The sequence below is a fragment of the Dipodomys merriami genome, unplaced genomic scaffold (genome assembly GCF_024711535.1).
Source record: "Dipodomys merriami isolate MVZ:Mamm:240054 unplaced genomic scaffold, mDipMer1.0.p SCAF_1, whole genome shotgun sequence".
Classification (NCBI taxonomy): Eukaryota; Metazoa; Chordata; class Mammalia; order Rodentia; family Heteromyidae; genus Dipodomys; species Dipodomys merriami.
The window spans coordinates 127,950,689-127,974,641 of NW_027202270.1; the positions used below are offsets into that span (position 1 = coordinate 127,950,689).

Below are 23,953 nucleotides of genomic sequence, written 5' to 3' on the forward strand. Positions count from 1 at the left end.
TGGGAAGGAGGGTTCTCTAGAGCCAGAGCACAGCATCAGGGGTGGACTTGAGCAGCGAGAGTGGCTAAGGGGCTGGGTGCCAGGGACTTGAGGAGATGGTTGGGAAGCAAGAAGGCTTCCGAGGTGTGATGCTGGGAGGAGGAGGGGGATGCTGGAGCGTCAGGACTAGGTCCAGGACATCTCAATATGGCCCAAAGCTCCAGCCAGAACTGACCTGTACCTAGAATGGACAGGGGTCATGGAAGGCCTGTAGGACAGGGTAGTATGGCAGAAGCCAGGCCTGGTCCTGCCTGGAGTGAACTGGGCACCACAGATCCCAGGAGGGACAGAGTCTTGGGGCTCCAGAGCCTGTGCCCCTTTGACCTAAGCCATGTCCTCCAGCTGCGGCGGGTTGAGCTTCTCAGCTGGCCTATCTTCATCCATGGCTTCCTCTTCCTCTGGCTTCTCGGTGTTCCGGACCAGGCTGTCTGGCCCAGGCACAGTCCCCAGCACCTTGGTGCTGTGCTCCTGAGCTTTGGCTCGGAGTGCCGCGATGCTGTTTTCCCTCAGTTCCTCCTGGGAGATGGCCACCTGGGCGTCGGGGCCCCGCTCCTCCTGCTCCATCTTGTCAAGCTTGGGCAGGGCCTGGCGTTCCACCTCAGGTTTCCTCCCCGACTCGGCTGCTGCCTCCAGCGACTTTTTGTGCATCCCTAAAAAGAATTGTTGGTATTCGGGTTTAGAAAAGCGCCTGGGAAAGCCATCTTGAACTGAAAACAGCAAAGATAGAGAGAGGCCAGAATTAAGGACGAGCAGAAAGCCTTAGGTCACATCCTACAGTCACACGAGTCCCAGGGCTGGGCTGGGGTTAGGGAGGATGGCTGAGAGGGCTGAGGTTGAAGGCCAAGAGCCAGAACCAGGCCTGAAGAATACAAAACCCTTGGGTACCTTCCCCAGGCTCCAACCTGTTATCCCTCCAGAGCACAGAACATATTCTCCACCCTTCTGGGCTGGGATTCTAGACCTTAACACCCCCCTCCCCCCAACCCCCAGTAGGCTGCGACTCTTAGCAGACATAAGCCCAGATGGCAGGTAGGGGAAGATGGCAAGGGAAGAGAATGGGGAGAAAGAAGTCGTTTGGGCAGAGCTAAAGTGGTGGCCAAAGGGACCTCTAGGTCCCCTTAACCTTGAAGGTGGGCTGTTTCATTCACTATAAACCCCCAAGGGCCAAGGAGAATGGAGGTGAGGATTCTAGAGCCACAGCCACACCCACCTCACAGGATTCAGAGTCCTGTCCAGGATGAGTTCTTGGTACACAGGAAGGAGGTGTGAGGGACAGACACCAGGCTGAGCCCTCCCTGCCTATGACCTCAGGGGAGAAGGGAGGCCCACGTGGAGAGTCCTAGGCTGCTGCAGCCAGGTCTCCTAGCCCAGACTCCAGCTCTGTCCCCACCTGCAGGGATCCCACTCTCCTCACTGCAGGGGCAGGCCCCCAAGGAGGGTGCCGGCTCTTACCCAGTAGCCACGGGGCACAGGAGTCCATGATGCCATCCTTGGCTGACTTGAGGATGGACTCAGGCAGGGGGATAGAGTGCCGCACCATGGCCCCGTACAGCCCGTATTCTGCCATGACACTGCTCCGGCCCCAGCATTTCTCTCTCTTCCTCCACTTGGCTCTGCGGTTCTGGAACCAGACCTGCCAGTGCAGAGGAGTGGATCAGGGGTCAGGGGTCAAGGGGCAGGGCTGGGCTCTGAGAAGCTCTGGGATGGAGATCCTTTCCTAGTGGTCTAAGATGTCCTAAGCCTAGCTTCACCATCCCTGGTGTCCCCAACGCTCCTCAAGTTCAGGGAATGTCTAAGAGGATATCAAGTCCTGTAAGAGTACAGTGAGCGAGATGGGTGCTGGTATCCTATGCCTGTAATCCTCCCTACTCAGGAGCTGAGATCCGTGGATCCCAGTTCAAAGTCAGCCTCGGCAGGAAAGTCTGTGGGACTCCAGTTAACCGGCAAAAAGCCAGAGGTGGAGATGTAGCTCAAGTGGTAGAATGCTAGCTCTGAGTTCAAACCCCAGCACTGGCACAAAACCAAACCAAAACAAAAAATACGGTGAGCAAAATGGGTCTCCTTTTTGTTTATAATCAAAGCAGATCTAGGAAGCTGGGCTGGGGGAAGGGAGCAGCTGGGACAGGAGTGGTTCTAAGCTTACAGCTGGGAAACCTGAGCCTGACAGCTTGCAGATACTCACACCTCCTGAGTGTAAACTGCAGGTGATACAGATTTTAAAAAAGACAAATGCCGGAGTCCCTGTCTGGCAGTGCATCTAGCTCAGGGCTCCTTTTCAGAGGAGTCCAGAAAAGCTTGGGGAATGGGGAAGCTCCTGGCAGTGGACAGTCTTGGGGGCAGGGAGTAGGGAGGAGAACCTTTTCCTGGAGGCCAGAATCAGCCTCCTTTCTCATCCCCTCCTGTTCCAGCTGCGCCCTGCCCAGCTGCTTTGCCTCCATGTTCTGGCAGTCACGGAAGGAAGCCGAACTTCTCCAGGCATTAGGTGCAAAGGAGAACGGGGACCTTGGAGGGGTGGGGGTGGGGTGGGAGAGATAGGCAATACCCCAGGGATTGGGGGGGGGTTGGGGAGGGTGCTGAGCAGATGAGTACAGAATCCGAAGGAGCCTTGGGTCGCAGGGAGGGGGCGGGTCTGTGTTTCTTGGAAGAGATCTCAAGATTGGTTTGAGTAGGGAAGATTTCCTGATCTCCAGAAGCAGTTTTCCTGAGACTTCAGCATCTGACAGACAGGGAATTTCCTGGTCTCTCAACGAAGGGAAGGAACCCCAGGTTCTTCTTAGTCTCTTCAGGTCCAAGGAGACCAGAGGACAAAGCCTCCTGGGGGATTGGGTGAGGTTGGGGGATCAGAAAGAGGCGGGGCTGGGGAAAAGCCATCCCTTTCCTGGGTGATTTTCCATCCCTGCGGCCCCCCTTTCCCTCAGGGCCCCCCTTTCTCTCCAGGGCGCCCCGCTCCCTCCAGGCCCCTCCCCAGCCCGGCGCAGCCCAGCCGAGGTATCAGCTTTTGATGAAAAATTGCTCCAGCTCTATTCAGGAGGCGGCAAAAGAAGAGTCACCCCCAGGGGCAGCCCTGGGCTGATTGAAAAATAAGTTAATTTCAGTTTGAATCGATGGGCCTCAGGCACTGAAATATCACGGGAAATTAAAGCGGCCGCTCTCCCGGGAGCCGCGGCATTGACCCGCACTAATTAATGCTGGGGCGGCCGCGCTCGCCCCGCCGCGAGCCGCCTCCCCCTCCCCGGGGGACCCCAAACACTTCTCATTTAACTAATTAGACGGGGAAAATTGGGTGTTAATTTGTTTAGGATTTTCCTCCCCTCCCCCACCCGCAGCTCCCTCCCCCTCCCCCACCCCGGCCCCCCGCACCGGGGGCGCGGAAATGAATGCGGGGCTCGCTGGCAGATGGCTGCCCCGGTCACTGCAATCTTCTCCGACTTGATTGCTTGATTAGGTCGTTAGCACATTAAAAAAAAAAAAATTGCTCGCCGTCTGGCGCTGGCGTGATGAGTGGGACGCGCGGCAGCGCCTGGGTAATTTATCTTTTTATACGGCAAAGAATTTGATTTCAATCTGCAGATATATGGGGCGCCTTTGACACCTGTTTAACATCGCGCTGCTGACAGCTTAACCCTTTGCTGCCGGGCAGTCTAAGCTGGGGTTCCCCGGGCGGGGTGGGGATGGGGGGTCGGGAGAGGGAGGGCGGCGCCATCCGTGCGGTTCCCGCTGCCGCCGCCAGGTGGCGCAGCGAGCGCCAGGTGCCCCACGGCCACTGGAGTCGGCGGCCGAGCAAGGCCAGCCACGTCCGGCAGGGGGCGCCCCGGGGAGGCCCCCTAAGCAGCCAAGCGGCCACAGGGACACTTGCTCGGGGCCCAGCACAGAAAGACTGGCCAGTCCACACACATCCTTAACTTGACCCAAATGTCGGTATCCCTGGTTTGGCATTTATTCCTAAAAATGGAACTGCATCGGACTTCCGGGACCTCTCTGCCTGCACAGTGGCCAGCGCTGTTAGAAAGCGTTTGCCACCTTGGCACCTGCAGGTCCAAGATGGCTCATAGAACCAAGATGCAGGGAAGCTCGACCCTGCCAAGGATAAGGCTTATATAATCTGAAGGCCACTAGATGGCTGCCCTCCATACACTACTGAGTGGACTGCCTTCTCGGACTTCATCTTGGCCTGGTCCTGCCAGGCGTTTAAATGGTCCCAGGGCCGCCTATGAGGTCTACAGGGTGAATGTCCACTATCTGCCCTACCTAGGACAAGTGGTTGTCTGGGACCACTGTCTTGTTCCATTTCCATCCTGTTAGCATTTGGTCCCCCTCTACACTTGCTTCAAGTTGCTTTCTCCCAGAGGCAAAATCTAAAAGGATCCATCCATATACAAGGGCATCCGTTATATAGATTAGAATGCTTCCTATGGAATTCCAGATGCCAAGAATATGAATATAACCAAGCCACCTGCTCCCTGGTTATGCAAAAGCATGTCAAGCTTGACTACAGTGCATAGTAGCACATCAAAGTGACAGCCCCTTACCAGCAATCCCTGGGGCAAGATAGGAAAATGACTCTGGTTTTAGAAACCCCTATGATACATATACTACATGGTACATAGCATGGAACGCAGCAGCCTCTTATAATCACACCCTTTAACAAAGCATATACATGCACTAAGAGAGCTAACTAAATTGCACATGGTCTGGTCTGACTTTTGCCACCACATGAATTTTCAGCCATATTTAAGAAAACATTTTCCGGTCTAGGAAAGTGGCACAATGGTAGAGTGCTTGCCTTGCATACATGAGGTCCTTAACACCACATAAGCAGAAAAAGCCATAAGTGGCACTGTGGCTCAAGTGGTAGAGTGCTAGCCTTGAGCTGAAGAGCTGAGGGACAGCACCCAGGCCTAGAGTTCAGGCCTCACAACCAGCAAAACAAAACAAAACAAAACAAAAACATTTTCCATTCAGTTTGGATTTAGGAATCCTGAAGAAGGTGTTGATTGTGGAGTATAAAAATACAGAAAATAGAAAAAAAAATAGGGCTAGGAATGTGGCTTAAAATGGTAGAGTGCTTGCCTAGCATGCATGAAGCCCTGGGTTTGATTCCTCAGTCCCACATACACAGAAAAAGCCAGAAGTGGCGCTGTGGCTCAAGTGATAGAGTGCTAGCCTTGAGCAAAAGAAGTTCAGGGATAGTACCCAGGCCTTGAGTTCAAGCCCCAGGACTGGCAAAACACACAGACACACACACACAGACACACACACACAGAGCAGTTCAGGGACAGTGTCCAGGCCCTGAGTTCAAGCCCCAGGACTGGCAAAAAAAAAAAAAAAAAACTACAGAAAATAGCCTGGGGCCTGGAAAGGTGGCTTAGTGGTAGAGGGCTTGCCTTGCATGCACAAGGCCCTGGGTTCAATTCCTCAGCACCACATAAGCAGAAAAAGCTTGAAGTGGCACTGTGGCTCAATGTGGTAGAGCGCTAGCCTTGAGCAAAAACAAAAACAAAACAAACAAACAAAAAAACCCTCAGGGGCTGGGATGTAGCTCAGTGGCAAAGCACTTGCTTAGCAAGTGCAACGTCCTGGGTTCGATCCCCAGTACCAAAAAAGAAAAAGACAAAAAAAAAAAAAAAACCCCTCAGGGACAGTGCCTAAGCCAGAGTTCAAGCCCCAGGACTGGCAATACTACTACTACTGCTACTACTACTACTACAGAAATGCTCAGCATTGGTGGTTATGCCTATAATCCTAGTTACTCAAGAAATCTGAGGTCTGAAGATCATGGTTCAATACCAGCTTGGGCAGGAAAGTCTATGAGACTTGTTTCCAATTAACCATCAAAAAACTGGAAGTAGAGATGTAACTCAAGTGGTAGAGCACTAAAGGAACAGTGCCCTGGCCCTGAGTTCAAGCCCCAGTACCAGTGTGCATGCACACATGCACATGTGCGCGTGCACACACACACACACACACACACACACACACACACACACACACAATAGAAATAGCCAGGCTCATGCCTGCAATCCTAGCTACTCAGGAGGCTGAGATTTGAGGGCTGTAATTTAAAGCCAGTTGAGGTAGAGAAGTATCTTAAAGTTTTGTTTTTTTTTTTTGGTCAGTCGTGGGGCTTGAACTCTGGGCCTAGGTGCTGTCCCTTAGTTCTTCAGCTCAAGGCAAGCACTCTACCACTTGAGCCACAGTGCCACTTCATTTTCTGGTGGTTTATTGGAGATAAGAGTCTCACAGACTTTCCTGCCCAGGCTGGCTTTGAACTGCAATCCTCAGATCTCAGCCTCTTGAGTATTATAGGCATGAGCCTCCTGATAAATACAGGCCATGAGCCACTGGCCCCAGGCTAAAGTATCTTATCTTTAGTTAACCACCAAAAAGCTGGAAGTAGAGCTGTGGCTCAAATGATAGAGCACTAGCCTTAAGAGAAAAAGTTGATAGAGTGCCCTGAATTCAAGCCCCAGTACTGGCATACCTATGTACATACACATATATGAATATATGTACATACATACGTACATACTACACACACACACACACACACACACACACACACACACACTCACCTGACCTGTATACCCGCTGTGGATGTTTGGGAAGGTGTTCTGGCTAGTCCAGCTGAAGATGGGGTAAGGCTGTAACATGGAAACAGCATTTCAGGAAGCTAGAGAAGGGGTGGTCTTGGAACTCTATCCTAGGGTCTATAAGCAGCCATTTTTCTGGGTCTGCTAATTCGAGCATATGAATCACTGGTTTGTAGATCAGTCTTTGCCCACAGACACTCTCTCAGGGGAGCTGGTGCCAGCTGGTTGCTCAATCCAGGAGGCATCCGGACCCCACATTATGGGCTCCTGGAACGCCTGGCTCTCTGTGAAGACCAGATGCTGCTCCAATTGATGGGGGAAACCTGGATAGCCAAAAACATTTCGTTTCAGGACATTTGGCAAGGAAACCATGATTGCCTTGGAGGGAAGTGGACAAGGAATTAGACTGAACTCTATCTGGTCTTCCTATTTCCCTTCCTGGAAACAACTAACAGCTTTGAACTTAGCTGGTTCTGAACTGGGGTTTAGCCATGTGAGCTTAGACACATTATTTGACTCTTCTGTCGTAGGCTCTTCAAACCAAAATTAAGAAAATACTCAGATCCAGGTGTCAGTGGCTCACACCTGTAATCCTAGCTACTCAAAAGGCTGAGATCTGAGGAACATGGTTCAAAGCCAGCCTGGGCAGGAAAGTCTGTAAGACTCTTATCTCCAATAAACCACCAGAAAACCACATGTTGCGCTGTGGCTCAAGTGATAGAGTGCTAGCCTTGAGCAAAAAAGCTCAGGGATGAGGCTGGGAAGGTGGCTTAGTAGTAGAGCACTTGCCTTGTATGCATGAGGCCTTGAGTTCGATTCCTCAGCACCACATGAGCAAAAAGAAAAAAGCCAGAAGTGGCGCTGTGGCTCAAGTGGTAGAGCGCTAGCCTTGAGCTGAAGAGCTGAGGGACAGTGCCCAGGCCCAGAGTTCAGGCCCCACGACCGAAACCCCCTCCCCCAAAAAAAAGAAAGCTCAGGGACAGTGTCCAGGCACTGAGTTCAAGCCCCATGATATATATATATATATATTTAGCTCTTCCTATCCACAGTTTCCATATCTGTGGGATTCAACTGGAGACACGGAAAAAATTGCATCTATACTGAATATGTACAAACTTTTTTTTGTCACCATTTCCTAAATAACACATTATAATAGTTACCTCATCATGTTAGGTATTATAAGTGATGTAAAGGTTTTATCAAGTATACAAGATAATGTACTATTATTCTGTGCAGATGCTATTATCATTATTTTTTGCCAGTCCTGGGGCTTGAACTCAGGGCCCAGGCACTATCCCTGAGATTCTTATTTTTGCTCAAGGCTAGCACTCTACCACTTGAGCCACAGCACCTCTTCCAGCTTTTTTCTGTGCATGTGGTACTGAGGAATTGGACCCAGGGCTTCATGCACGCTAGGCGAGCACTCTACCATTAAGCCACGTTCTCAGCCCCACTAATTTTTTTTGACAATACGAAGGCTTGAACTCAGAGCCTGCTGTTCTCACTGCACTTGCTTTCTTGACTGATGCTCTTAACCCTTGAGCTGCGTCTCCAGTCTGGCTTTTTTCTGGTTATTTCAGAAATGGAGTTTCATGGCCTTAAACCCAGGGCCTCACACATATTGAGCAAGCACTGTGCCCCTGAGCTACCTCACCCACTCGGTGGCATTTTCTGTAAAGGGAGGCTCACAGGGAGGCTGGACCGAGCCCCTCAGAGGCTGAGGGACAACTGTGTCTACATTTGAAAAATGTCTGAAGACTACGTGAAGTATGTGAAAGCACCTAAAATCGGTGCTTTTCATACAGAAGGTGCTCAATAAATGCTATTCTTACTTCAATGGAGGCACAGAAGAGGAGTCAGCCCAGGCGGCAGGTTACTCAACAGCAGACTTCGCTGCCCCTCGGGCCTCCTCTGCAGCAGGCTGGCCTGGCAATGATAATGGCAGCCAGTCCACGACAAAGGGAAAGAACAGAGTTAAATTTCAGGCTTTCATTTTTTTTTTCTATTGCTGGAGAACAAACCTGGGTCCTTGCACACACAGGGCGAGCACTTTCCCACTGAGCCACACACACCCCAGTTTTCAGGTTTAAAAGCAGATTCTCCTATGACTCACACACCTTTGTAGCATAGCCCAGGCCCTCAAGGCTCACACACCAGCAAACCCCTGCAGAGCCTGTCCTGGGACCAGATCTGATTCTGCAGTTCTGGGACTAGGTTTCCCACTCCTCATCTGCCCTGTGGCACCACTTCCAGGCAGATTTGTAGGGAAAGTTAAATAAAATAGTGTGGGGTCACTGATGGCTCATGCTTATAATTACTTAGCAGGTGGAGATCTCATGATTCTGGTTCAAAACTAGTCTGGGCAGAAAAGTCTATGAGATATTCCAATTAACCAGCAAAAATCCAAAAGTGGAGGTGTGGCTCAAATGGTAGAGCTCCAGACTTGAGTGAATGAGGCAAACCTGAGTGTCAGGCCCTGAGTTCAAGTCCCAGTGCTAGAAATACCTGGCATGTAGTAAGAGCTAGATGAATGATGCCTGATGAATTCGGTGGACTAAAGTGCCATAGAGTCTTGCTTTCTAGTATCTCTTACTAAACCAGGACCCCCCCCCTTTAACACATTTTGGGGAGTACTTGTAGACTCCTTTTCTATTTGGGTTTTTGGTTCTAAGAAGCTCTTGAGATTTTCCTTGGAGCCCTCTCCTGCTCTCCTGATGGCTCACTGTCTACAAGTACCTCTCTTGAGAATCTGATGCCAGCCAGGATCAGAACCCTACCTTAACATGAATCAAGGCTCCCAGTACTTGAGAAAGTTGCCAACGTGACACCAGTGCTCCTCAGGTGTGGAGTTCCAGGCAAAGGCAAGCTGGGAGGCTCTTCTGGTTTGGGCAGGAGACTGGGCATGGTTCCCCATGGTGGAGGAAGCCAGGAGCTAGTAGTAGGAAGCACTGTCTGTCTGAAGCTGGGGTGGCAGAAGGTAGCTCTACTTCCCAGAGGGGTGGCCCAGGGAAGGACTTCTTTTCATAGAGATGATCTTCTGCTTCTAGGCACATAGATAATAATCCAGGCCACCCTGCCAGCTCTTCCTCTCACTATGTTTTTGGTGCCAATACTGGGGCTTGAACTCAAGGCCCGGATGCTGCTCATTAGCTTTTTCACTCAAGGCTCTCTTGAGTCACTGCTCTGCTTCTGGCTTTTTGTGGTTAATTGGAGGTAAGAGGCTCAATGGACTTTCCTGCTTGGGCTGGCTTCGCACTGCAACCCTGAAATCTCAGCCTCTTGTGTAGCTACAGGCATGAGCTACCAGCGCCCAGGCCTGTAACTATGTGGGTGGCCAGGAGGTGTGGCCAGGGCCATGCTCCACAGCGGGGGGGCCCCCCACTGTGTCCCAATGTAGGCCCCCATCCTAGCACTGCCACAGGACAACATGCCCAGGGCTACTATCAAAGCACTGCCAGGAGACCTTTTAGTCTCTTTTTAGGATCATCCTTCCTAAAGTAGACATCTGACATGATAGATGCCATTTTCCCATTCTGGTGGTTATTTTGCTACTACAGCTTTGCCTTACAATTCTGTCTCTGTCTCTCTGTCTCTGTCCCTGTCTGTCTGTCTGTCTCTGTCTCTGTCCCTCTCTGTCTCTGTCTCTCTCTGTCTCTGTCTCTCTGTCTCTCTCTCTCTCCCTCTCTCCCTCTGTGTCTGTCTCTCTGTATCTCTCTGTCGGTCTCAGTCTCTGTCTCCTTGTGTGTCAGTCCTGAGGCTTGAACTCGGGCCTGGACACTGTCTCTGAGCTTCTTTGGCTCAAGACCAGTGCTTTCCATCTTGAGCTACAGCTCCACTTTCAGCTTTTGTGGTAGTTAATTGGAGATAAGAGCCTCCCCGCTTTCTGTCTGGGCTGGCTTTGAACCTCAATCCTCAGATCTCAGTTTCCTGAGTAGCTAGGATTACAGGCATGATCCACTGGCACCCAGCCAATCTTCTCTTTTTGAGACATGGTCTCAGTATGACTCAAAATCCTCCTGTCTCCACCTCCCATACACTGGGATTACAAGTACACACCAGTTGGGCTGGGAAGGTGGCTCAGTGGTAGAGCGCTTGTCTTGCATGCATGAGGCCCTGGGTTCGATTCCTCAGCACCACATAAGCAGGGGAAAAAAAAGCTGGAAGTGGTGCTGTGGCTCAAGTGGTAGAGCACTAGCCTTGAGCTGAAGAGCTGAGGGACAGCGCCCAGGCCCAGAGTTCAGGCCCCATGACCGGACCCCCCCCCCAAAAAAAAAAAAAAAGAAAAGAAAAAAGTACATACCAGCATGCCCAGCTTTCACCAGACCTGGCTCTATCAGGTACATAGCAGCATCCATCATATTCACACAGCCCCATTCTTCTCCTCTGGTTGAAAGCTAATAAATCTGAGCTCCTGATTGGCATGATGCAATACCTCACAGCCACCCAGCACTTCTGACTTTCAGTAGGCCCCTTCCTACCTAGCTTGAGATTCAGAGAAGCAGGACCTGGCTGTAGCCTCTGATGTCCACCAGGGGGCAGTCTGCCCACATTTCCACACAGCTCCAAGAAGCATCTTTCCAGGCATCCCTGACAAATGGTTTCCTTCCTCACCCCAACCTTACTATCCAGACTCCATTTTCTCTCACTCACATTAACTCATCTAAAAATCTAACTATGGGGGCTGGGAAGGTGGCTCAGTGGTAGAGCGCTTGCCTTGCATGCATGAGGCCCTGGGTTCAATTCCTCAGCAACACATAAATAGGAAAAAAAAGCCGGAAGTGGTGCTGTGGCTCAAGTGGTAGAGCGCTAGCTTTGAGCTGAAGAGCAGAGGGACAGTGCCCAGGCCCAGAGTTCAGGCCCCATGACCAGACCAAAAAAAAAAAAAAACACAAACCAAAAACAAAACAAAACAAAATCTAACTTTGGGCCTCTACCTGGAGAGACTTTTTTTTTTTTTTTTTTGGTCCGGTCATGGGGCCTGAACTCTGGGCCTGGGCGCTGTCCCTCAGCTCTTCAGCTCAAGGCTAGCGCTCTACCACTTGAGCCACAGCGCCACTTCCGGCTTTTTTCTTTTTGCTTATGTGGTGCTGAGGAATCAAACCCAGGGCCTCATGCATGCAAGGCAAGCACTCTACCACTGAGCCACCTTCCCAGCCCAACCTGGAGAGACTTTAAACATACAGATGACAAAGCTTTACTCCAAATCCCTTAAATTAGGATTGCTGGGGGGGTGGGGAGTCAGGGGTGTGGGGGGGTGGGAGGGTATTTCTATAAAGCTGCCCTGAAGATGTCAACAAGCTTCCTGGGCTGAGATACCATAAAGGCTTCCTATCTAGACAACTCTTTTAACTTGGCATGTAAGTTCTGACACTTTCATCCTTGCTCTCGGCAGGAAAACTTAGAAACAGGCAAAGTGAAACAATGCCAGAGGATCTAAGTCTCAACTTTTCCTGCACACAAAGGTGACAAGAGGCGAGATGTGGACTCTGTTCACATTACACATCCAGAGCTCTGTTCACCTTTGCATTTTTAGAACCAGCAAGACTTTGACCAGGAAAAATACAAATAAGGAAATACAGGTATATACCCTAGTCTCACAATTGTAGTAACAAGTGATTCCACAGAGGAAATAAAACCCACCTGGAAACCCATTTCCTGTCTCCCACAGCTGATAGCTAAGTTCCATAATTCCATAGCCAGAATTCACTCCTTAAAGAGGACTGTGCTCAGGTCTCTCATGGGGGCTTGGAATCCTTGTACCCTCGCAGCACACCCTTCTCCTCTCTTCTTAGCCCAGAGAGCAACAGAGCAAGGCCTGGCCCCTTGTCACTGCCATATTCACTTATTAACATGTCATGGGATCTCATATGATAGTAGGAAACTAAGTCTGAATCCTGGTCTGTTACTCACTTTGCCTCTCAACTCCTTAGTTTCCTTATCCAAAAATATGGGCATGAGATTAAGGCCTGTCTAGTTGGAAGGCAATTGGTACCTGGGATAGTTCTCACAGTAACTTTTTAGTTATTGTGTATGTTCTTGCGTGCTTTTCACTCAAGGCTAGCCCTCTACCATTGGAGCCACACCGCTCCATTTTTATTTTTTGGGTGGTCAATTGGAGATTGCAGGTGTGAATCACGAGTGCCTAGCTTATAATACCTTTATAAAGTTAGCAATTCAGAAAAATAATGTTGTTGTTGTTACTATTATTATTATCTTACAAATGAGTCACTAAGGGTTCAATTTGACTCCCTGGCTGTGAAACAAAGATGGGAAGTAGGTGTGGCTGGCCTTCATGTAATCACTGTGAGTGGTCCTTAGACTTGGGAAAGCAGGCCTCAGATATACCTAGGGGATTCCAAGGCTTGGCTTGGCCTAGCATGGCTACGTGGCTCAGCATGGTTAAACTCCACCTGACCTTTACCCCATTCCAACAATGGCAGCCCCAGGCTGGGCCTGGTGAGGTGACCTTATAAAGTCCATTCTGCCTTTCTTTAGGCCCAGACATGAGAAATGGCCGGACTCCTGCCACATTCATGATCTCAGGCCAGATGTAGATCTCAGATTCACTTCCTTGAGATCCCATCCAATCATGATTCCAGTGTAGCTCCATGGTAGAGCAGTTACCAGGCATTGGAGAGGACCTGGTTCAATCCCCAGTACTACAAAAACACAAAACAACCTTTCCATTTCACCACCACTAATGATTCCTCTTTTCCATCTCAACACACACAAGCCACACACGCATATTTCTGACCCCAAATCTGGGGCAGGCAGGCTGGCAACAGGCACTGGAATGGTAGCTGTCCACTTTAAAATGCATTGGTTCCACGCTGAGGGGAAATGTTGATGAGCAAGGAGCACTCAGAGCAAGTCCAAGCAGAAGCCTCTGCCACAGGTGCGTCTCTGTAACTTGGGAGGAATAGTTTCTACATCCTGTGTTCTGAGAGCTCTACTGAGTGTCCCTGAACTAGTTCTAGAAGGACACAAAAGTCACTGATTAGGAGGGCTGGGGAGATGGCTCAGATGTAGAGTGCTTGCCTTGCATGCATGAGGCCCTGGGTTCGATTCCTCAGCAACACATAAGCAGAAAAAGCCAGAAGTGGCGCTGTGGCTCAAGTAGTAGAGTGCTAGCCTTGAGCTGAATTGCTGAGGGACAGCGCCCAGGCCCAGAGTTCAGCTCCATGACAGACAAAAAAAAGTCACTGATGGGCTGCTGAGGGGCAGGATTCAGTTTTCACTCATGTACATAAATTTGCCCATTGGAAAAAAAATAGCTTTGGCCAGGCATACCTTTAATTCTAACTACTCAAAGGGTGGCGATTCAAAGCCAGCTCAGGTAGGAAAATCCAAGAGACTCTTATCTCCAATGAACCTGTCAAAAGTGGAGCTACATTTAAGTGGTAGAGCACTAGCCTTGAGCAAAAACTCTAAGGGACAACATCTAGGCCCAGAGTTAAAGCTCCAGTACCAAAAAAAAAAAAAAAGCCACTTAAGAGGCAAAAACATAGAAGTTTTGCTACAAGTGAACTTGAGGTGTTATTTATTTATTTATTGCTGGAAATCAAATCCCAGGGACTTGTACAGCTATGCAAACACTCTACCACTGAGCTACATCCCTGGCCTATGAGCATTTTTCTTTTCTTCTTTTTCCCCTTTCCTTTCCTTTCCTTTCCTTTTTTTCCCCCACAGTGCCCAAAACTCTGTTAGCCTTGACCATTGTGATACACTGTGAAGCAGGACCCTTTCCTGACTTCAATCCACTTCTCTCCTTCCAGCTTCCTGTCAAAGCCAGGCTTCAAACCCACAAGGCCAGTGGTGGAAGGATGGGCTTCAGATTCAGCCTTGATTCCAGTCTGTGTCCCTCGCTTAGTAGCTATACAACCTTGGGCAGGCTGCTGGGCTCTACTCCCTCAGTTCTAATGGAGGCCCGGTCTCTATCTGCTGTCAGTAGGATTTAAGGAAGTCAGGGTGGAACCTGATTGAGCCTGCACCACTCAGGACACAGTTCACTCACAGTTCACTTTTTATCTCTGTGAGGGCTACTCTTTCCCATTGAGCCCATGAGGACTAGCAGGGGTGGATGCCCAGCTGTGAACCCAGGGCCAGTGTCCCCCAAAACTATAGCACCATGCCTTTCCTGTGACCGTGGTATGCTTAGAACACCTGGCACACGCTTTGGAAATTATAGCTGGGATTGTTCCTCATGCATACTATGACCTTTCCCAGGCCACTAGGTAAACTGAATCTGGGCAGGGCCAGCTGAGCATTCCCCAACCCCTTCAAGAGGCTAGCACTTAAGGCTGGGCGCCTGTGGCTCACTTCTGTAATCCTAGCTACTCAGGAGGCTGAGATCTGAGGATCGTGGTTCAAAGCCAGCCAGGACAGGAAAGACCATGAGACTCCTATCTGCAATAAACCACCAGAAAACCGGAAGTGGCCCTGTAGCTCAAGTGGTAGAGCGCTAGCCTTGAGCTGAAGAGCTCAGGGACAGCACCTAGGCCAAGAGTTCAAGCCCCACAACCAACAACAACAACAACAAAAAGGGCAGCACTTAATAGCCACATGATCTGGAAGAGTCTGAGAGTCTCTTGGTCCGTTTCTCCCATATCTGCAAGTCTGTCACCCTCCCTCACAGCCCCAGGTGAATCAACATCCCTTACTCCACCCAGCTCTGCTGGTCCAGACGGGCTTCCAGCACTTCCTACAAATTATTTCGAGGCAACATAATGAAGCCCAGCTCAGGCCTGCTGGAGCATTTGTGGCAATGCAGGTAGAGGAAAGGACAGCCTTTCCCCAATGCTAAGCCCGGCAGCCTTCACACACCACCACCACAGCCTGCTTTGAGACTTCCCCCCTGCCAGAGACAAGGGACTAGGCGTTTCTTATTCTTCTTATTCTTTTTGTTGTTGTTGCTGGTGGGGGTGGTTGTGGACCTTGAACTCAGGGCCTGGGGGTTGTTCCTGAGTCTCTTTGTGCTCAAGGCTAGCACTCTACCACTTGAGCTACAGTGCCACTTCTGGTTTTTGAATGTTTAATTGGAGATAAGAGTCTCACAGGGACTTTTCTGCCTGGGCTGGCTTTGAACCATTATCCTCAGATCTCAGCCTCCTGAGTAGGTAGGATTACAGGCTGAGCCACCAGTACCTGGCTCTTCTTCTTCTTCTTCTTCTTCTTTTTTAAACAGTAACCAAAAAAAAAAAAAAAACAAAAACAAAAAACCCTCTCATTTCCATTTCCTGGAGTTCATTTCAATAAATATTATTGTATAGGATCAGATTCACCTAGGCATTGAGCCTTTGTGTTCTTCCCCTGAGTAGCCTCCTTTGGTCTCACTGTGTATGAATGCCTAGAGTCCTGTATAATTTATCATGTCTCAGTGTATTTTAGATCTAGCTTCTGCATATGAGAGAAAACTGTACCATTTGTCTCTCTGAGCTGGGCTTACCAGAGGTTCCTTTTTATAATCAATAGTGCCAGTGTGGGCCTGTTGATGGGGGCCCCCACAGCCACTTGCAGTGGCCAACTCAGTGCTACTGAATGTAAGGCAGAGGTCACTGCCATACATTTACAGCCCCTGGTTTACAACCCACAGGCCCCTCCTCCCTGCACACAGGTGCACATATGTACATGTGCATTGTGCATGTGTGTGTACGCCTGTGTGTGCATGCACATGTGCACACACACAATTCATTATCAACCCCCGGCGCCCAACTGGGTGAGGGAGGATGGTTCCAGGCCACTGTGGTAAATGCACCAAATGTAATCTGCTTATGAATAATTGAGCTTATTGTTAGTGTCAATGTCTAAAGCTGTGAGTTGCAATTCCTAATAGATTTTTCAGGAAGAGGAAGGCCCTTTTGAGAAAGCAACTCACAGCTCTGTTTTCTATTCTCTGGTCCTTCAGTGAGAGAATAGGAAGCAATCCACATACCTTCTTTAGTTCCCTCTGTAGCTACAGTCCTCCCTGCCCACCCAGCATACATCATATGGAGAGGATAAAGAAGCCCTAGAGTTCCCGAAAGTTAGGACCCCACCCTGCACTCCCAGTCCCATCAGAGATGGTGGGGGGATCTAGCCCCTGGAGCTCTCAAACTACTCTAGCTCTTCTGGAATAGTTCCTCCCTCCCACTTTCTTCTTCTGCTCCATAGAAGTGTTGCTTTGAAGCTATCAGTTTTCCTCTCTCAGGGCAGGGATGGGCATGCTTCTCTAGCTCAGCTAGAGGCTTCTAGTGTGGGGAAGGCCCTGCGGCTGTTGCATCACCCACAGCAACAACATGGCAGTCCAGGCCAATGGTTTGTTAGGACACAGAACCAGGAGAGGAGCAGGGCCTTGGTGAGCCCACTCCCAGACACTTGGCCCCATCCTAGGCCAGACCAGGGAGAAGCCAGGGAGAAAAGCTCAGGACAGAAACAGCAGCAGCCTTCTGAGAGTAGCAAAGAGATGCAAGGCAGCTGCATGGGGTAGAAGTTGAGGAGAGGGGAGGGAAGAGGAGGAAAGGGAAATAGGCCTAGTCAGGGAAAGAAGCCTCATTCCCCTTCACAGACACTCAGAGCACCCTGAGGCTACCTCTTACCTTAGAACAGGTACCTACAGTGGCAGAGACCCTGCTCAGGCCTCACCCCCCCCCCCCCAGAGCTCCATCTTTCCTCACGAGGACTCTCAGGGTTTGTGTGATATACTCCTCCAGAAGCTAGGCTGGACCAGCCGGCTGGGCATCTGCTAAGCCTCTTGTCCTTTCCACCTTACGCAAAAGGTGGGCAGCAGACACCTGCAGACACCTGTCAGCTTAAAATAAACCAACCTTCCTGAGGACATGATCACGGACAGATTCTTGTCCATAGCAGGTATAGGAGGCAGCCTCATGGGTTTCTGGGACCCTAGAGACAGAGATGTCTCAGGGGGGCTCAGGGTTACCTGTATTCTGTCTTCTGGCAGCTCTGTTTTCATGGCCAGCATCTCCCGGGCGTAGACATCTGGGTAGTGAGCCTCGTTGAATGCCTTCTCCAGCTCCTCTAGCTGATAGGAAGTAAAGATTGTCCTGAGGGGGAGCAAGATCAGACATTCAGGGCCTTGGAAACCAAATGAGCCTGCCTTGGGAAGGACAGAGTCCAACTCAGGCTTAGGACATAAATACAATCCATCTTTGTCTCCCTCCCTGCCTGCCTCCCTGCTTCCCTGCCTCCCTGCCTCGCTCCCTTTTTCTCTTTCTTTCTTTCTTCCCTGCTCTGTCTCTCTCTGTCTCTGTCTCTGTCTCTCTCTCTCTACACACACACACACACACACACACACACACACACACACACACACACACACACACACACACAGAACTTGGCCCTCTGAAGGGTTGATCTAACATATTCCTCTGGTTAGAGGGGAATTAATTCAGCCCTCAGTGATGTTTTCCTATTGGGATTTTTTTCTGGAAGTATTCTGGGGAAAAGGTGCTAAGAAAGAAGTTTTACTATTCAGGAGGTCGAGATCTGAGAATTTGGGTTCAAAAAGAGCATATGCAGGAAAGTCTGAGACTTTTTTTTTGGGGGGGGGGGTCCAGTCGTGGGGCCTGAACTCTGGGCCTGGGTGCTGTCCCTCAGCTCTTCAGCTCAAGGCTAGCTCTCTACCACTTGAGCTACAGTGCCACTTCTGGCTTTTTCTTTTGCTTATGTGGTGCTGAGGAATTGAACCCAGGGCCTCATGCATGCAAGGCAAGTGCTCTACCACTAAGCCACCTTCCCAGCCCAAGTCTGAGACTCATCTCCATTTAACCACCAAAAAGCCAGAAATGGAGCTGTGGCTCAAAGTATAGAATGTTGACCTTGAGCAAAAATAATCTTAGGGACAACAGAGAGGCCCTGAGTTCAAGCCTGATGACTGACACTGACACACACACACAAAGAAAGAAAGAAAGAAAGAAAGAAAGAAAGAAAGAAAGAAAGAAAGAAAGAAAGAAAGAAAGAAAGAAAGAAAGAAAGAAAGAAAAGAGAGAGTGGGGGAAAGGAAGGTAGGAAGGCAGGCAGGTAGGCAAGCAAGCAGGCAGGCAGGCAGGAAAGAAGGAAGGAAGGAAGGAAGGAAGGAAGGAAGGAAGGAAGGAAGGAAGGAAGGAAGGAAGGAGGGAAGGAGGGAAGGAGGGAAGGAAACAGAAGTTTTAGAAGACTGCAGAAAGCCCCTCATTTCCTTCCAAACAGGTAAAAGAGGCCTTATGGATAAATGAAGCCCACTCCATCCCACCTGATTCCCAGCTACTCAGAAAAAGTTTGCAGATCACCAACTCAAATGCAGCTGCAGCTACAGTGTTTGTGAATCAGCCAGAAATGGGTTCCCTTTACCCTTTCTGTGTCCCCACCCATACCTACCACCACTCAGCTACTCCTAGGAGTGGAAGGGGTCCTGTTTAGGGCACAGAAGAGCTTACACTGACCTCTTTATGTCATAAACTGCTTCAAAAACAAAACAAAACTATACTTTCTTAGCCTAGAAAAATATTCAAATAAATATACACATCAAAATCTGCCTCCAATGTTAAGGGGTTTTAGAAACCTGCTTTCTTGAATAAACCACTAAACGCGCACTTAAAAGCTTTTGTTTGTTTGTTTGTTTGTTTTTGTTTTTGTTGGCAGTGGGGCTTGAACTCAGGCTGGGCGGCGCTGTCCCTGAGCTCTTCAGATCAAGGCTAGTGCTCTACCACTTGAGCCATGATGCCACTTTAAACACACACTTAAAGACACAAGTGCTTCTGCATTCAGCCGCTGATTCCACTAGGTGGCCTTTATCCTACCCCCTCTGCAACAAGCAAACAGGCAAAAACCTGCCAGCTCCCACAAACTGAACTTGTGGAACTGGGTCTCCCCTTGCTGGGAGACCAAATCCCCTTGGGATTTGGACCCTAGGACCGGCACAGGTTCACTGAACTCACTGCTGTGCTTCCCGCATAGCCAGCGTGAGTGAGGAGTCCATGTGTAAGCCGGACACAGTTCTCATGATCGCCTGTTGGTGTGGACTTTAACATCTCAGGGGGTGGGGGAATAAAATGGGGAGGGTGTAAGGAAGAAAAGCATGCTCTTCACTAACAACACGTGGCTTGATTCGAAATCCTGTCTGTTCTCTTGAGGAGGATGTGTGAGATTCTAATGCACATAAAAAGTTAATTCTTCAGGTTTGTGAACACGCTTTACTTTCTATTTCTCTCTTATTGAAGGGCCCCGGAACTGCTCATCAGAATAAACAATCAAATCAAACAAGTCAAAACAAGGAAACAAATCAAACAAGGAAAACTGAAACACACAGGTTAGGATAACCTGCCAAAGTCAAAGAGGAGAGAGCTGATTGAAGGTCATTTAGAGCCATGTAAAGGGCTGGAAAGAAGGAGGAGGAGGAGGAGGAGGAGGAGGAGGAGGAGGAGGAGGAGGAGGAGGAGGAGGAGGAGGAGGAGGAGGAGGAGGAGGAGGAGGAGGAGGAGGAGGAAGAGGAGGAGGAGGAGGAGGAGGAGGAGGAGGAGGAGGAGGGGGAGGAGGAGGAGGAGGAGGGAAGATGACTACGAAAACCCAAACCCAAAACAGTAAAACCTATAAAAGGAAGCTCAGATCTCCCAAACATCCCCTATTTCCAGTACAGAGGTGGCCTGCATGCTAATGATACGCTCTGTCTCCATCAAGGGCCCCCTACTCCTGGCTGAAGCAGAGCCCCAAGTTTCTCAGGCGCCTGCCGTCTCATCTCAAACTGAGCTTCTGAACAGTGCAAAATCTCAGAGCATGCCACCATCGCTGCTCCATCCCCACTGCACCCCCAGATGCCCTGAACTGGGTGCCAACAAGCCCCATTTCTCACTATGGATCCTGGGGTTTCATACTCAAATCTCCAGGTGAGAGAAGCCCAGGGAAACAGCTATTTTTACTCATGAAAAACCTCTGGATCAGCAGTCAGGAGCCATTCTCCTTTCCAATCATCTGCTCCCTTCGCTCACCAGGGAAAAAAAGGACAGAAACCCAAGGTGGTAAATCTTCCCGCTGTGGTGAATTGCTTTCCAGTCCCCTCTTCATCCACCAAAGCCCCCCCACACCCCTGTTCCTGGGAAGGGACCTCAAGCCTGGACTGGGAGCTGAGGGACGGGAGGAGTCATCTGTCTCTAGCGCACACAGTAAAATAGTTGATGCTATTCCAGCACCCCAAGTTTTGGGGTGCTTTTCTCAGCGTTCTCCATGCTAGTCTAGGGAAAGCTCTCTGCTACCTCTTCCCCTGTCCCCAGTTCCCCGAGGCTGACAGGCTGACCCACCCAGAACCAGTTTGAGAAAGGGGCTCGAAAAAGGAGGAGGGGCATTTTCGTGAACATTTGTTCAGTGAATAAACGAATGCGGGGGGGGGGGGCGGGGGGTAAAAAGACCAGGAACGGGACTCATGAAAAAAAGTTTCATTTGAAACGAAACAAACCGAACGAAAGCAAACAATTGTGTGAAGGCAATGAGCAAAGTCCCTCAAACCTAAGCGGGACCCTGTGGGGCCAGAGAAGCCAGGGTGGGCGTTTGTAAAGGTGGGGGCCAATTGTGTTTCTGAGGGCTAAGAGTCGGGCACTGGAAAATCACAGAGCGAATGGGTGCAAACGCGTGTAGGACAATTTGGGGGGCTAGAAGAGGATTCGTTAGGGCTGGAAGACAGAAAGCATCCCCCCACAATCTCCACCCCCACCTCTACCCCCCCACCTAAGCACAAAGATGCGCCCCACGGGGGGAGCACAGGGGCCGCACCCGAAAGCAGCACCCACAGAATCACAGGCAGATTTTTGCTTCTCTTTCCCCTCGGGTCTTAACCTCACGAATTGTCACCGAGCGGACTGCAGTGACACTGGGGGGGGGGGAATGGATGGAGATCTGGGGGTGCTGGGAGGACCCCCTCCCCCGTGGCTTTTCAAGACCTCACCTTTTTCAAGGCCTCTTAAATGTTAACTTTGTGCAAGTCATCCCTAATTCTATTTCAAACAGCTCCCTCTTTAACCTCAACGCCCTGGCACTGTCTCTAATTCCGCCCCCCACCCCAGCTGGATGGGGCTGGTGGGGCCATCAGGGCTCCCCCTATCTGCATTTCACAGATGAGGAAACTGAGGCTCGCGGATAGGTAGCAATTCGCTACGAAAGAGTAGAAGCCGAGGGGAAATAATTCCAGGAGCTCGGATCCCGCTGGGCGGGGGCGGGGGGGGGGAGGGAAGCTTTGGGAGCAGAAACAGAGAGAACCCGGGGCGCCGGGGCGCCGGGACCCCGGGACGAGAGGAATGGGCATTGGGGAACTGAGGAACCGGCTGGGGCCGGAGACTCTCCGCCGGCCCGCGGGGTCTGCTTGGTTCTTGGCAAGTGCTAAAGCAGGGACCCGGGGACGGCCCCCACCCCCAGGCCTCTGATCGCGGCCTCTCCCGTCTCCCGCGGCCCTCGGCCCTCCTCCTCCTCCTCCTCCTCCTCTTCCTCCTCCTCCTCCTCCTCGCCCCGGGGTGGCTGCGCGCCCGCGCCGGACACAGATTCCCGCAAACAACGCAACGCCCCGGTGCGCTGTGCTGCGGCCCCGGACCTCACCCCTGAGATCCGTGGAAACAGCATCGGAGGGGGCCTTACCGGTGTCGCCGCTTCTTCCTTTTCTTGGTCTGGTTTAAAGCCGATTTGGACATTTTTCGATCACTGGAAGAAACATCTTCGGAATCTGAAAAGCGGGCAGGGGTGGGGGGCATGCGAGAGGATGGGGCGTGCGCTCCGAGGCGCCCTAATCCCGCGGGGCCCTCCACCGATCCCCGCCTCGGTGACCCCACGGGCCTGCACTCTCCCCGGAAGCCCCCAGCCCCCGGAACCCCGGCGGCCTGGGCCGCCCCACCCGCGGCAGCGCGGGGATCCGCACGCTTAAAACAGATTTCGTTGTAAGAGAGGCCAAGGCCCCGGCGCGCTCGGAGGCGCGGGGTGGTGGGAGACCCCTGGCGTCTCAGGAACCCCGCAGCCGTCCTGCCCCGGAGCTCTGAGTCTCAGGTCCGAGGGCTGGCCCAGGGTCGCCGGGAGATGGGCTGTGGACAGGCGTGGGAGCAGCCGGGTCGATGACCCTGTCGTGGAGCACTCCCAATGAGTCCCGCCCGAGGTCGGAGAGGCTGTGATGGGCCAGTTGCCCTTCTAAACCAATATAACAATAATTGATGATGATGATGACGACGACAACGATAATGATGATGAAGAAGAAGAAACCAAAAGTAGGGGAAATGCCGGGAGCGCACAGGGCCGGCGGGCCGAGCGAGCCCCGGACGGACGCACTGCCGCGGAAAGGGGTCCCGGCTGGGGGCCGCAAAGTCAGCCAGGGTCCCCGAACCCTGGAAAGATCCGATCCGGCCCGATATATTAAGGCTTTTTGTAGGCTCGAGTGGAGGCCTATTCTCCCCCCCTCCCACACACACACCCCGAGATCATGGGGTGAAAAATGAACCCCAGCTGAGCAATGCAGCGGTGTGTCCAAAGTTGAATACGGAGCGCGGGGCCAGCGTCGACACCCGCTTCCTGAGGCACCTGCGTGCAGAACGCTGGGGTCGGGGAGTGGGGGGAGCAAGCGAAGTCGGGGATCCTCCAGCCTGCATGACACCCCCGGTCAGGTCTCGGACACCCCGAGCCTGGCAAGCAGAGGGAAGCCCCCCCACAGGGCGCCTCGGCCAAAGCCGGGCCGCACGCCGCCGGCTCGTGGAACCGAGCTGCTGCGGTGCGATCCCGGGTCCCGCACCCCGGATCTGCTGGCTGACCCTTGGCCTGCACTAACTTTTTCTCCCGAGGGTGGACAGGCGTGGGGGCTCCCCGCGCGCGCGCCCCGTAGCCCAGCTGCCTCGCCCTCACCTTACCCGAGCTGGCCGTCTGGTTGGCGTCCAGCGGCCCCGATGCTCTGCCCAGCGGTTGCAGGTGGACGCTTTGCGGATCGGACAGCACTTCCAGAAAGGTGGGCTGCGCGTAGAAGCCGGGGAGCCCCCCGGGCCCCAGCAGCCCCATGCTGCCCACTCCTGCGGGGCTGAGCACCGAGCGCGCTGCCAGCAAGTGCCCAGGGGCCAGGCCGTCGAGGGCGGCCCGCGGATGGGAGCTGGGGGGCTCCTTGTTCAAGCCCAGGATCTCCTGGATGCCGAACCCCGTGCACCTGGCCGGGGCGCCCCCCGAGGTGCTCTTGGCCACTGTCTCGGACTTGGGCTTGCTCAGCGCTTCTCCCGCTTTGCCCGTCATCTCCCGGTTCTTCGGAGGGGCTGAGGCCGCAGGTCTTTGGCTCCCCCACCCCCCCGCCGGGCTCCCCGCTCCGCGAAGTTGGTCCCAGGTGCCCCCTCCGGTGTCTAAAGCTC

The 23,953-nt window shown here is 51.7% G+C and overlaps 1 protein-coding gene across 2 annotated transcripts; it reads right to left on the bottom strand.

The window, feature by feature from the left end:
- Vsx2 (visual system homeobox 2) lies at positions 1–23,953 on the bottom strand. Of its 2 annotated transcripts, none has more exons than XM_069991562.1 (5): positions 23,471–23,953; positions 22,221–22,305; positions 17,545–17,668; positions 1,492–1,672; positions 1–746 (listed from the first exon to the last, which is right to left on the bottom strand). In XM_069991562.1, the coding sequence occupies exons 1-5, from the start codon at positions 23,838–23,840 to the stop codon at positions 364–366; spliced, it is 1,143 nt and encodes a 380-aa protein (XP_069847663.1). In that variant the 5' UTR covers positions 23,841–23,953; the 3' UTR covers positions 1–363. The 2 variants fall into 2 exon arrangements, with proteins under 2 accessions (XP_069847663.1, XP_069847755.1); XM_069991654.1 differs by having other exon boundaries at positions 364–689; positions 23,471–23,840.

What these genes read in the sequence shown, in the direction of transcription:
- Vsx2 (XM_069991562.1), bottom strand. Translation starts at nt 23,840, where the DNA reads ATGACGGGCAAAGCGGGAGAAGCGCTGAGCAAGCCCAAGTCCGAGACA. An exon ending in AGGAAGAAGCGGCGACACCG is followed by an intron (nt 17,669 to 22,220) that starts GTAAGGCCCCCT and finishes GCTCCCCCTCAG; the next exon opens with GACAATCTTTACTTCCTATC. An exon ending in CTGTGCCCCGTGGCTACTGG is followed by an intron (nt 747 to 1,491) that starts GTAAGAGCCGGC and finishes TGCTGTTTTCAG; the next exon opens with TTCAAGATGGCTTTCCCAGG.